Source organism: Rhinoraja longicauda, chromosome 38 (assembly GCF_053455715.1).
Source record: "Rhinoraja longicauda isolate Sanriku21f chromosome 38, sRhiLon1.1, whole genome shotgun sequence".
Classification (NCBI taxonomy): domain Eukaryota; kingdom Metazoa; phylum Chordata; class Chondrichthyes; order Rajiformes; family Arhynchobatidae; genus Rhinoraja; species Rhinoraja longicauda.
The window spans coordinates 9,489,486-9,504,260 of NC_135990.1; the positions used below are offsets into that span (position 1 = coordinate 9,489,486).

Here is a 14,775-nt window from a genome sequence, read left to right on the forward strand (position 1 = left end):
AATAGTTTAGTTTCGAGATACAGCATGGAGACAGGCCCTTTTAGCCCAGTGAGTCCACGCCAACCGCCGATCACCCATTCACACTAGGTATCCCACTTTCGCATCCACTCCCTACACACGAGAGGCAATTTACATTAACCTACTAACTAACCCACAGGTTTTGGGAATGTGCGAGGAAACCCATACAGTCGCAGGGAGAACGTACAAACACCACACAGACTCGACCCGAGGAGAGGATAGAACCCGGGTCTCTGGCGCTGTGAGACAGCAGCTCTACCAGCCGCCCGAGGTTACACCTACTTTATACACGCCCATTCAAGTTTCTCAAGCTGGCTTCAACGGCCTTTGATTGCATTTTGAATCAGAATATTATTCAAAACCAAACCCAATGACTCTGTTGAAGAGCCTGCAACTCCCAGCTACACCACGTTGAATCTATACTGTGCACCACAGGATCATAACAAGGGAGTCCACAATCATACACTCTCTTTTTACAAATAGAGCTGGAGTAACACAGGCCAGACAGCATCTCCGGAGAACATGGATAGGTGACGTTTCAGGTCAGGACCCTCCTTCGGACTGAAGAGAGCTCCTGACCCGAAACGTCACCTATTTATGTTCTTTTCTGAGTTACTCCAGCACTTAAGATCTTGTTTTTGCAAACCAACATCTGCAGTTCCTTGTAACCACCCACACTCTTCTTACAAACATGCTTTCTGTGGCAATGATAGAGGAAAGTTTTACAATCCAGAAGTATTATGTGCAACCTCTTCCTCCCCAAAACCTAACCCCCATGAAATTATTGAAGTCATTGCAGACCTGAGCCAAATTTGTATGCTGACATGTATCAAGATATAAGCCATTTAAAAAAAAGAAATCAGCATGAGAAACTTTCCTCCAAGAATTTCACCAGTCAGTAATGTTTTGACGTGTTTATTACAAAAACTCAGCCTCGGCTCTCAAAGGCAGAACACTGAGACAGTTAAGGTTACAGTATTGTGTTTGCCCGAGAGAGAACTTACAGCAGTGAGATTTTCGTGATAAAAAGAAATCCACTGATCTACTGTGATGGTAACATTGGTAACACAGTCTTAGTGTTACCAACGGGGTGCATTGGAAGGCTCTGGTCGGTGTCCGCTTGAACTGCGATGCATTGAGTCGATGCTAAGAGGCCGGAGAGTCCAGGAAGAGGATTCGCCTCAGGATAAAGAGTAGCCTTCTCAGCATGGAGATGAGCAGACATCTCTACACTAGGACCAGCGTGACACTTTGGGTTTCTCTACTTGAGAGGCCTGTCAAGCTGGTGTAACTCAGCGGGTCTGAAGAAGGGTCTCGACCCGAAACGTCACCCATTCCTTCTCTCCCGAGATGCTTCCTGACCCGCTGAGTTACTCCAGCTTTTTGTGATACCATAAAAAGACACAAAGTGCTGGAGTAGCTCAACGGGTCAGGCAGCATCTCTGGAGAACATGAATAAGTGATGTTTTAGTTGGGACCCTTCTTCCCCTGCTCGACTCCCCTGGGTCCTGCAGCTCCCCCTTCCAACAGGCAACCTTAACATGGCACCACCGAGTCCTGTCCCTAACATCTTGTGACATCCATATCCTGAAGAGATTGTTTCTTCATACAAAGATACTAATGCCAGACTTCATCGGCCCTGACAAGGGTATGGTCACACTGCAAGATAATGCACAGAGTTGCTGGTGCAAGTGTTGAGTGTGGGATCCATAAGAACCACCGCCCATTGCTGCCTCTCCCTTTCGTCACAGGACAATCCAGGGAGCTTCAGCAGACTGTTTAACTGGGTTAAACACCTGTCCTGCCTTGGTGTGTACACACACACACACACACACACACACAACCGGGATACATAACCCTGGCCAAATTCTCTCTCCTAGAAAGACAGACGTTTACATAATGCATTCCAGGACCTCCAGATAGAACGCTTTCGAGTCAAAATTAATGCCTGGTAAGGTGACAAACATCATGATGATAATAGCCAGATGATATTTTAGTGATGTTGGAAGTCTAAGAACACCAGGCATAGTTTCCTGGTTGCACTGAAAAAGAGCCACAGTTCCTTTATGTTCTGCTAACCAAACCGAAACATACCGCCAGATGAGGCACTTATAAATATTTATATCTCTCCTGCAACTAGCACACAACTCACATTACGATACGGATACCACTTTTTAAACATAAAGTACATTGGCTTCTCTAATTTATTTCAAAGAAGCAGCTCCTTTGGAACAGTTAATTCACTACCTCGTGCAGTATATGTTCATAAGCAAGATGGAGGCAAGAGGCTGCAAATCTTGGAGTCTTGAGCAAAAAAGTCTTGTAGAAATGTTGTCTGTCCATTTCCTTCCACTTGCACCGCCTGACCCACTAAGTCCCACCTGCAAGTTGTTTATTGTTTAAAAGCAACACCAGTTTTCACAATAAAATCAAGTTATCTTTGGATTTTCTAATTGTTTACTAGTTGGCTAGGGTACATGGTGACAAACATACTTGTTTTCCAACACAGATCGTCTACTCTTCTTTCATGGAAACTTTCCAGTGACCAGTCTACCTCGGAGACAGCATATGGAAGCTACAGGAGTCTATCCGACAAGTGCAGCATCTTCATTGTTCAAGGAAGAGAGTCTTTAGCTTAATATCCTGCTTCACCAGCCTCGGGCCACAGAAGCTGGACCTCTACGGCCAAAGACGAGGGCAGCAGGCCTTTGGGAGTCCATTCTACAAGCCATGCCGGCCCGACTTACAAACATATCACAGTTCCCGCTGTCAGAGTCCGCATCCGGGAAGACCCTCCTCAACGACAAGGCAGAAGCATCGTTATTGAATCAATCGCAACAGTTCCAAAAGAGACCTCATCACCATTTTCTCAAGAGCAAATGTTGGCTTCGCCAAGGACACTCCACCGTAAATGTGGTAAGAAATTCTCCCAACCTCTGCTTGGCCGAGATTATACGTGCGATCACTCTGGTCAACAGCTGACAGGAGATCCCATACACCTGGGATATTTTACTCCCTTTAAAAATCACATCTGAATGGGAAAGCAAAAAATAACTAGGAAAAGATCACATTCCCTCTCTGCTTCACTAACAATTATAACGTCGCAAAGATGTGGGACAGAGGAAAAGATTGGAATCTAAAATCTCAGCCGTGTCCACGAGAATTATATTTCTGTATTTACAAAAGACCATCATTAAATAACCTTTTAAAATGTACAATCTGCATGGACAAAGAAGCAGGTTTTCTGTACAGGTTATAGGAGGTGAGACACACACAAGATAGTAACACACCATCCATTACATTTGGGGGCACTGTACCCAACTTGATCAATCACATCTGGTGTATAAAGGTGCCAGGAGATTCCAGATCACCTTCCAAAAATGGAGTGTTTAACTCCTAACTCTTACAGTTCTGCAATAACGCCAGGGACAGTCCCCAGACGTCCTCTGGATGTATAAACTGTACAGCATCAGCCAACTTAACAACTGAAGTTCAAGAGTACGCCTCACGGCTTGTGGTGAGATACAGCCACTGCTTTGATGGTTAGGTTTCCACCAAACCTTCCACTGCCTGCTGCCCCTCGCCAGTCACACTCGCCGATGCCTGTGGGCTGCTGTGATTCTGGTACGGCTGTTGACTCTGGGCGACTTGCTGTGCCTGCCCGGTCGGCTGCAGATCCTTGTGACCGTGGCCGGCATGTTGGCTTGGAGCTGCTGGGTGGGCGGACTGCTGCTGCTCCTCGCTGCTCTGCGGAGTGAGCGACGACTTCTCGCTGAAGCTAAAGCGGGGCGAGTTGTCCGAGGTATTGGGAGAGGACGGGCCGGCGCTCGACACAGTACTCGAAGGGCCGCTGCTGTCTGCATTACAAAATACAGGGGAATTAACAAAGGGCTAAATTATTCCCGCACATGCACCAGTGCAAACCACCTCTGCACTACTACAATGCGTTGCAATACAGAAGCAGTGCATTAGATTTTTGTTTAGATTTTAGATTTTTAGATTTTAGAGATACAGCGAAGAAACAGGCCCTTCGGCCCACCGGGTCCGCGCCGCCCAGCGATCCCCGCACACTAACACTATCCTACACCCACTAGGGACAAATTTTAAATTTGCCCAGCCAATCAACCTACATACCTGTACGTCTTTGGAGTGTGGGAGGAAACCGAAGATCTCGGAGAAAACCCACGCAGGTCACGGGGAGAACGTACAAACTCCGTACAGACGGCGCCCGTAGTCAGGATCGAACCCGAGTCTCCGGCGCTGCATTCGCTGTAAGGCAGCAACTCTACCGCTGCGCCACCGTGCCGACATTACAGGGATATCAACACAGAGATTACCTGTCGTGATCTGAGCTGTGAAAATATACCCAGCGATACAATAACAGAATCTCTCTTCACCCAGGAGTTGTGTTGGAAGGGAACACTTTCAGCTGGCTAACAGTATACCATTGATGAGGGATCTCTGTTTAATAGTGAGAGCACTCTCAGTTGATGGATTAAGAGTATATTGATTTAACTGTGTTAATAACACGTGATAAGTTTTGCAAGGTCCAATGGACATTAAACCATTAATAACAGACTTTGGAAGCCTTACTCGACAAGAGTGAAGAGTTGTCTAATATTCAAGAGTTTAGTTTAGAGATACATTGCGGAAACAGGCCCTTCAGCCCACCGAGTCTGTACCGACCGACAATCCTCCGTGCACTAGTTCCATTCTATACACAAGGGACAATTTACAGAAGCCAATTAACCTACAAACCTGCACGTCTTTGGGATATGGGAGGAATGTGCAGCATATGGAGAAAACCTACGCAGTCACAGGGAGAATGTACACACTCTGCACAGACAGTCCCCTTAGTGAGGATCGAACCTGGGTCTCTTGTGCTGTCAGGCAGCAATTCTACCACTGCACCACTGAGCTGCCCTGTAAAGCTTTGTATGAACACACAGAGGGGAATGCCAGCTACAGCTGGAGTCTGGCAGGTAGAACTCTTGATTAGCGTTCGCAAAACACTTAATGCTATTTGTGGTCAGACATTTACCCACTTAAGTCATTTAAATGGCATCTGTGTAAAGAAAGTACAAGGCAATGAGAAAAGAACTGTTTGAGACATGAAGTGTGCCCAGCAGGTTCTCTGCTCCTTAATAACTTTACCCGAGAAGGTTCTGGCAATGCTCCAGTGATGGTTAGTGATCAGGAAACCACACATTTGGTGCGCCAGTCTCAGACTAACATGCGACATAGGCTCTTGCATTCTCCCCTGTAATCTTGCACCCTTTATAATCCTTTCTAATGCTTTCTAATCTCAGCCAAACCTACTTTGTCCAAGGTTTTAGTCGTCTCTTCCAATGATTCAATGCAGCTTGGTGTCCAGTCAAGTACATGTTAAGTATCTCAGGACACAGTGCTGGAGTAACTCAGCGGGTCAGGCAGCATCTCTGGAGAGTATTGATAGGCGATGTTTCAGATCGGGACCCTTTGTCTGAAAATTATTCCTCGCCTCTATTTCTTCGGAAGGGTCCCAACCCGAAAGGTCATCTCTGAAATGTTCTCCAGAAAATGCTGCCTGACCCGGAGTTACTCCAGTACTTTGTACTTTTTGTAAACCAGCATCTGCAGTCTACAAGTTTTGTTTGGGACATTTTATTAGGTTACAGGTCTTAAGCTCACATTTAAATCCACCTCAGATTTCAAACTCTGGAACTAGATCTATCACACACTTTTCTACATGCAAATATTGGCCTCCCAATATTGATGTAAATTTAGATTTTTTTTAGATTTAGATTTAGAGATACAGCGCAGAAACAGGCCCTTCGGCCCACCGGGTCCGCGCCGCCCAGCGATCCCCGCACACTAACACTATCCTACACCCACGAGGGACAATTTTTACATTTACCCAGCCAATTTAACCTGTACGTCTTTGGAGTGTGGGAGGAAACTGAAGATCTCGGAGAAAACCCACGCAGGTCACGGGGAGAACGTACAAACTCCGTACAGACGGCGCCCGTAGTCAGGATCGAACCCGAGTCTCCGGTGCTGCATTCGCTGTAAGGCAGCAACTCTACCGCTGCGCCACAAGAGACAGAATTTTTTTTAAATGTGACTTACACCAAGGAGGTTTCTCTGAGCGAGGACGTATGGAGAGTGAGGTGACTGAGGAGGGCAGGATCTCTTGTGGAATGTACGCATCCACAGCAGCCTGGCTGCTTCCCAAGGTCTCAAACATGGCTGAAAGTTCTGTCAAACAACAACAATAACCATCACATAAACCTCAAACCATAGAACCACATTCTTTAACACTAAGTTTATATTCCTGGCACATCCAAGGAAGGTGCCTGGGGCTTGCCAAGATAATGCGCATAAGAACTAAAGCACGGTCTGAGCTTTGAAAATGGGGCCTCTTGCATGTGGACTCAGTAGACTATTTCTATACACTTGCTAATCGAGGATGTGCTTAGGTATGGTAATACTGTACTGGACTGTGTGCAAGAAAATTATTTCACGTTTATAAGTTCTAGGAGTAGAATTAGGCCATTCGGCCCATCAAGTCTACTCCGCCATTTAATCATGGCTGATCTATCTTGCCCTCTCAACCCCATTCTCACTATGCAATTGCACATGATGATAAACGTGCCATTGAACCATTGTGTGCGCAGAGAGAAGCAGACTCACCACACCAGTGAAAATAAGGCCACTCGCACAATCGTGATATTATTTCAGCAGCAGTTGGAAATTTGGGGCTTCGAGGTCACGAAAGTGCAGTAAAATTGCAAGCTATCTTCATTTTCAGATCACAAATCTGGGAATGTGTGGCCGGGTGTAGCTCCTGTGACCTGGTGAGCTGCCTCACCCATTAGTGCCACACTGGCTTACTTAAACCTTCCGCTACTCACCTGAGATGTCACAGCGGGGAAACTGGCAGCAGGTTCTGAAACTACACAATGCTTTCATCGATTTTCTATCTTCTCTCAGTGGATGAACCTACACACAATTGCTCTTTCACCATCCATTGCATCTCTCATTATTATGTCTTCTGCGTACGCAAGGCTAAAATCTATGCACTCAGTACCATTACTCCTGGGGGTTCCTTCTGCTATTTTGCATGCAAAATGTTTCTCTTTGTAAAGAAAAACTAAATTTGGGAAACTCTGAAGGGGTTTATCTTTTAGAGGTTGATATGTTTTACTGTCAAGAAACAGAACGCAAATTAAATGATAGGTGGTGGAGGAGGAATATCAATGATACAAGCCACAGGCACAAGACCACAAAATTGAATGAAGGGGAATTAACAGCTGGCATGTAGGGCAGGCATGAAAGTCCCTTGTCACCGGCAGACGTTGATGGAATATTCAACACTGATAGCTTCAGACAAAATATAGAAACTGCGCCTCATGAGAAATGTGTGCTTAACTTTGTTTTGAGCTCTGCACTAAGGTCATGGATGTCAGGAAACGCCAGCGGTGGGGTGGGACAGTGAATAGAATTTTTCCCTGCTCTAAAGCTTTTAGTAAACCCAACACATCGCCCATCGAGCACTCCCTCCTCAGATCGGAAGAAAAGATGCAGCGTACATTTCTTTACTTCAGCCCTCCCCAAAACCTGCGGGTTTGTAGGTTAATTGACCTCTAACATTGCGCCCTAAGGTGTGGGGAGTGGATGGGAAGGTAGGATAACATAGAACTGGGGTGATCGATGGTCAGGGTGGACTCGGTGGGCCAAAGGGCCTATTTCCATGCTGCGTCTCTAAATTAAAACTAAACATTGTGGCGGTCCCGGGGGATCAGGCCACTCCTTGGGTCAGCCCCCTCGTTACGTGACGGACAGGCGTAAGCGGTTAAAAGCCAGCCCGTTGGGAGGCGTGGCTCATCCCTAGGTGGACTATGCTGTGAGCAGGAGCTCACAGCCTAATAAAGAACCTTACCTTAAACTGCCTGGCATCTTGCCTTTTCTCTGGCCTCCCTCCGCCAGGCCACTACAACATGCTTTATCCAACCCGAGAGAAGAAACCTGATGAAGGGTCCCGACCTATCCATGCTCGTCAGAGATGCTGCCTGACCCGCTGAGTTTCTCCAACACTTTCTGTCCTTCAGGGAAGAAACCCTCTGACTGGCCAAGCGTAGAAACATAGAAAATAGGTGCAGGAGTAGGCCATTCAGCTCTTCGAGCCTGTACGCACCGCCATTCAATATGATCATGGCTGATCATCCAGCTCAGTAACCTATACCTGCCTTCTCTCCATACCCCCTGATCCCTTTAGCCACAAGGGCCACATCTAACTCCCTCTTAGGCTGCTGGCCTTGCCCAGCAGCCATCCTGTAGGGCCCAGGTTGGCTGAGTTTACTGAATACTGGCCCAGATGCAAGGGCTGTTGTGACATGCCGTGCTGTAGAGCCATGCTTGACGTTACAAGCTCAGTTTGCTGGGATGTGACAAGGTTAACGCGCCCCAAAGTGGCATCAGCTTCAGATGAAGTGCCACTTTTTTACCTTTTGTTGCTCTGTCTTGAGATTTCCCACAAATTTCAGAGATAGATGATAGGAATTCGTTCACTTGCTTCAGAGAGAGAGAATTGTGGAGCGTTTCAAGAGGGTAGATGGAAGGAACCATGGAGCATCCTTCAAAACCTAATAAAAATGAGACAAAATATGGAAGATTAACATTACACATTTGAACAGATACAAATGCTCCTCGATGAAAGATAATGAGAATAACTCACGATAAAGTGACCATTCTACCAACAATGTAATTGGTTTTTGGTATGAAAAAGCATTCACCAAGCCAAACCAAACCAAGCCAGGCAGATACAACTGGAACACAAGCATCCACATAGAATTTGCTGGTCAGAATTTCGAGCTATACATAGCTCCTATATATATATATATAGCTATATGTAGCTCCAATACATTTCCATGGTATTGGAGCTCCATACCATACAGCTCCTGGTATGGAGCTACTTTACATCATGAATGTAAGAGTAGGTGGGTAGCGCAAGAGTGAGTGAGGGACTGTACACATCCTCCACACACAAATCTATTATTCATCTTTCAGAACGACGTACCTGCCCAGTAACTTAGAATAGCACAGCTGAATATGATGCCAAATTAAACTAATCTCCTCCGTCTGCAAGTGATCCATATCCCCCCTTTCCATGTGCCGGTCTAAACATTTGTTATACCCCACTATTGTATCTGCCCCACCACCATCCCTGGCAGCCTGTTGCATGAAACCACCCCACTGAATAAAAATTGATTTATTCACAAAATGCTGGAGTAACTCAGCAGGTCAGGCAGCATCTCGGGAGAGAAGGAATGGGTGACGTTCTGAAGAAGGGTCTCGACCCGAAACGTCACCCATTCCTTCTCTCCCGAGATGCTGCCTGACCTGCTGAGTTACTCCAGCATTTTGTGAATAAATCGATTTGTACCAGCATCTGCAGTTATTTTCTTCTACCACTGTATAAAAGCATTGCTTCACACATTCCCTTCAAAGTTTGTGGTTTCTTTATGTTTTACTCTCTAGCCCTGCACCTCCTGGCTTAGAGAAGATGACTTTATGCCATGTGCTCGAGCCAATTTATATACAAATAGGATGGAAGTGCTCTTTCTACACTACATGTGTAGATTCACAACTAGCCAACACAAGACACATTCCCTTTTAAAGGTCACATAATGAGTATTGAACGTAAACACTGAAGTTGTAAAAAAACATGCCTATGGAAGGATCCTGCTAATAAATCACATTAACTTTAAAGTAACAATATTGAGACTGCAAATACATTGCCACTAAAAGTTATAAAAACCAAGGAGCTAATTGTCAAAGGATGTATTCTTGATGCAGAGGGTGACGAGAAGGACAAATTCATCAATATTTTGGAAAGGGTGTGTTGCTTCCAGAACTTTACCCACGTGAAGAAGAGCAGATGGAAGTAGGTTTGGGAAAATAGTCCTAAACCTGGAATATTTTACAGTGATGATCAAAAATTATATTTTGTCTGGACCAAGTGTGAGAAAGAATCAGCAAATTCTAAACTGGCAAAAGTATTTAATACCATTAGCAGCTAAATACAACAATTTGCAAAAGTCCATATTTCATCTTTTGCTATTCTCTCCCTCCCCTCCTTTCCAATGTATTCTCAGACTCCTTAAAGCACTGGCTGCTCCTAACACTTTATATCAACACTCCACATGCAAGGCGCCAAGACTCCTTTTAGTAAGATGCACAAGGTTCCAGAAATCGAGACAGGCTTGTCGGAGGCAAGAAAGTGCCAAGTCAGAGATGCTGCCTTTCACTTTAAACTGGCTCAGTCTGGGACTTCAGTCGGGCTTTTAACCCCCTCCCCAGCATTATTTAAAGAAGATATATATAGTATAAGAAAATAACTGCAGATGCTGGTACAAATCGAAGGTATTTATTCACAAAATGCTGGAGTAACTCAGCAGGTCAGGCAGCATCTCAGGAGAGAAGGAATGGGCGACGTTTCGGGTCGAGACCCTTCTTCAGACTGATGTCAGGGGGGCGGGACAAAGGAAGGATATAGGTGGAGACAGGAAGATAGAGGGAGATCTGGGAAGGAGAGGGGAAGAGAGGGACAGAGGAACTATCTAAAGTTGGAGAAGTCAATGTTCATACCACTGGGCTGCAAGCTGCCCAGGCGAAATACGAGGTGCTGTTCCTCCAATTTCCAGTGGGCCTCACTATGGCACTGGAGGAGGTCCATGACAGAAAGGTCAGACTGGGAATGGGAGGGGGAGTTGAAGTGCTCAGCCACCGGGAGATCAGATTGGTTAACGCGGACCGAGCGCAGGTGTTGAGCGAAGCGATCGCCGAGCCTGCGTTTGGTTTCTCCCTGGTGTCTGGCCAAGAAGAGTTTTCTCTGGTGTCTGGCCAATAAATCTAATCGCAATGAACATTGAATAAACAGATGAGTCACGCAAACAGGCATTTCAGACAACCCACCATGTTTATCAAAATGCCTCAACTAAGCTGCTGCTCTTTGCCTACCTTTGGCTCATATCACCCCAATCCTTTCCTATCCATGAACATGTCCAAATGTCTTTTAAATATTGTTATTGTACCTTAATCAACCACTCCCTCTGGTAGCTAGTTGCTTATATCCACCGCCTTGTGAGAAAAAAAGTTGCCCCTCAGGTTCCTACAAAATCTTTCCCTTCTCACCTTAAACCTGTGGCCTCTGGTTCTTGATTCCCAAGATCTGTGTATTTACCCCAGCTATTACTGCATGATTTTATACACCTTTATAAAATCTCCCCTCAACTCCCAAAGTTCCAGCCTGCCTAAACCTCAAGCCCCTGGGTCCTGACTACATCCTTGTAAAATGTACTCTGCACTCTTCCCAGCTTATCAACCCAAAGAGGTTGATTTAATTTAATTTAAACCTTTGGGCAAATGATACAATGCAAGGCAAAATCCCATCAGCAAACAATAGTTATGATCTGCAGAAACAAAACTGGAGATGTTGGTTCACCAAAAAAAAAAGGCACAAAGTAACACGGCGGGTCAGGCAGCATCTCTGGAGAACATGGATAGGTGACGTTTCAGAGTGCTGGAGTAACTCAGCGGGTCAGGCAGCATCTCTGGAGAACATGGATAGGTGACGTTTCACAGAGTGCTGGAGTAACTCAGCGGGTCAGGCAGCATCTGTGGAGAACATGGATAGGTGACGTTTCACAGAGTGCTGGAGTAATTCAGCGGGTCAGGCAGCATCTCTGGAGAACTTGGATAGGTGACGTTTCAGAATGCTGGAGTAACTCAGCGGATCAGGCAGCATCTCTGGAGAACATGGATAGGTGACGTTTCACAGAGTGCTGGAGTAACTCAGCGGGTCAGGCAGCATCTCTGGAGAACATGGAGGGGTGACGTTTCGGGTCGGGACCCTTCTTCAGACGGTTTGTGATTTGGAGGTGGGGTGGAGCTGGAAGAGAGGAGGGGCAGGCTCTGCAGCTCGTTGCTTTGAAGGATGTTGAAAAGATGCTCAATCAAGGGCTTTGGAGAATAATTTGTAGCGCAGCGGAGAAAGCGGGAAAATGAGGCTGACAGGATTGCTTCATCAGACCCAATGAGACAAATGGAGTCCTGCTGTGTTGTAATGACTCTACCATTGGCACAGCTGTCCACGAGAGCTTACCATGCAGAACCTGTCTACCATGGCTCCAATGACACTGACTGTACATTGAAAGAATGTCAGTGGCTCCAAAATGCTTTAGAAATTTTGTGATTGTAAAAGGTTTATTTTTATTCTTGTTAATGCCGTGGCTAACTGGAGCCTCTTTTTATAATCCTACATATAACCAGTTTACTGAGCATGACATTTATTCACAAAATGCTGGAGTAACTCAGCAGATCAGGCAGCATCTCGGGAGAGAAGGAATGGGTGACGTTTCGGGTCAAGACCCTTCTTCAGACCACATCTTTACTGAGCATGACAATTGTCCAAGACTATAACTGTAACACTACAACGTTATCACATTATATTCTGAACTCTGGTATTTGTCTCTTTGCACTACCTGCTGTTATTGTATATGGCCTAATTGTACTTGCGTGTAGCATGATTTGACTAGATAGCAAGCAAACAAAGCTTGGTATACGTAACAGTAATAAACCAATAATGACCCTGGCAATTTTTTTTGTGCTGCACATGTCAGTAAGGCATTTGGCAATGAAACAATCCTTAAAACATTTAAGGGGAGCAAAACAATAACTTAAAGACATGATCAAAAGATAGTTGTAGCCTTGTAGAGGGGCCCGGGAACTCAATGTTTGAGGTGCGTTGCTTGACTTCAGACGGCGAATGTGACAAAGCATCCATGCTTTAGAGTACCACGTTATTAACCCAATCTCACTACTAATGGAAAGTCATTGCTACTCATGTCCCTGCTACTGTTGAAAGACATTCTCAGGCAAAAAATACATACTCAGATTAAAAAGGCAACCATTTGACAATAGACAATAGGTGCAGGAGTAGGCCATTCAGCCCTTCGAGCCAGCACCGCCATTCAATGCGATCATGGCTGATCACTCTCAATCAGTACCCCGTTCCTGCCTTCTCCCCATACCCCCTCACTCCGCTATCCTTAAGAGCTCAATCCAGCTCTCTCTTGAAAGCATCCAACGAACTGGCCTCCACTGCTTTCTGAAGCAGAGAATTCCACACCTTCACCACTCTCTGACTGAAAAAGTTCTTCCTCATCTCCGTTCTAAATGGCCTACCCCTAATTCTTAAACTGTGACCCCTGGTTCTGGACTCCCCCAACAACGGGAACATTTTTCCTGCAATATGCCTGTATTTTGCCTGTCTAATCCTTTAAGAATTTTATAAGATCCCCTCTCATCCTTCTAAATTCCAGTGAACACAAGCCCAGTCGACTCATTCTTTCATCATGTGTCAGTCCTGCCATCCCGGGAATTAAGCTGGTGAACCTACGCTGCACTCCCTCAATAGCAATAATGTCCTTCCCCAAACTAGGAGACCAAAATTGCACACAGTACTCCAGGCGCGGTCTCACTGTACAACTGCAGTAGGACCCCCTTGCTTGAAGACACTAGGAACTGCAGATACTGTAATCTTGAGTAGAACACAAAGTGCTGAAGTAACTCAATGCGTCAGGCAGCATCTGTGGAGGTAATAGATTGGCGGGCATTGAGTCGGGATCATTCTCCAAATATTTAGTCTGGGATAATAATATTGGGGAGGAGGGGACTTGCAGGGGAGAATGCTCAGTCTACTTTAGGGCTGGGAAGGAAATTGTTCATTCACTGACTGTGTGAAGACAGCAACCCAAAATAGGAATGAAATGCTGCTCGGATGAACAGCTGGAGGTGGGAGGGGCACATCACTGGATTACTGAACAAGACACTTGTCCAGGGCTGTGTGCAGCTAACACGTTCGGAAGATGTTGGGCATTTTACACACAGCAGAATCAAAGTGGTGAACACGTGGGCGTCACGGTGGCGCAGCGGTAGAGTTGCTGCCTTACAGCGAATGCAGCGCCGGAGACTCGGATTCGATCCTGACTACGGGCGCCGTCTGTACGGAGTTTGTACGTTCTCCCCGTGACCTGCGTGGGTTTTCCCAGAGATCTTCGGTTTCCTCCCACATTCCAAAGACGTACAGGTTTGTAGGTTAATTGATTGGGCAAATGTAAAAATTGTCCCTAGTGTGTGTAGGATAGTGTTAATGTGCGGGGATCGCTGGGCGGCGCGGACCCGGTGGGCCGAAGGGCCTGTTTCTGCGCTGTATCTCGGAATCTAAAAAAATCAGAATAGGATATGTCAGCTCCTCCTGTCAAGACAGACCTACACTTAGATAAAACCCTTCATAACTGAAGACCCATCACGTTTCAATTGTACAACGGGAAATTCCCATATTGAGCAGTGAGATATTCTCGACTGATATTCAAGGAAAATCAGCTCAGGGGAACGAGGAAAACTCCCGCTGAACACAGATGGGGCTTCGGGTGGATAATGTCTCATGTAAAGACGGGCACTTGTGACATTCAGCACTTCTTCAATGCTGCTCTGGAGTCTCTTGGGTAGGATTCAAACCCACAGTCCCCTTACTCAAGACATGGGAAATTAACACTGTCGCAAATTTTGGGCAGAGGGGAAAATGCAGACAGAAACGTGGAATTTTTATGGTTTTGAAGTCTCGGTAAAGAATTTATTGGAATAAGTGTAGGAAGGAATTGCAGATGCTGGTTCACACCGAAGATAGACCCAAAATGCTGGAGTAACTGAGCA

General features: G+C 45.8%; 1 protein-coding gene across 4 annotated transcripts in view; it reads right to left on the reverse strand.

Moving 5' to 3' along the window:
- Positions 1 to 611: 611 nt before the first annotated feature.
- ppip5k1a (diphosphoinositol pentakisphosphate kinase 1a) overlaps positions 612 to 14,775 on the reverse strand; it is a 160,231-nt gene continuing 146,067 nt past the window's right edge. For 3 of the 4 annotated variants that reach the window (XM_078430059.1, XM_078430056.1, XM_078430058.1), the window contains 3 exons: positions 8,505 to 8,642; positions 6,127 to 6,255; positions 612 to 3,875 (listed from right to left, as the gene is read on the reverse strand). In XM_078430059.1, the coding sequence (XP_078286185.1) occupies positions 3,562 to 3,875; positions 6,127 to 6,255; positions 8,505 to 8,642 (581 nt within the window). In that variant the 3' untranslated portion in view covers positions 612 to 3,561. Of the gene's footprint in view, positions 3,876 to 6,126; positions 6,256 to 8,504; positions 8,643 to 14,775 lie in introns of those variants that run through there. The other variant, XM_078430060.1, reaches the window with a different exon arrangement.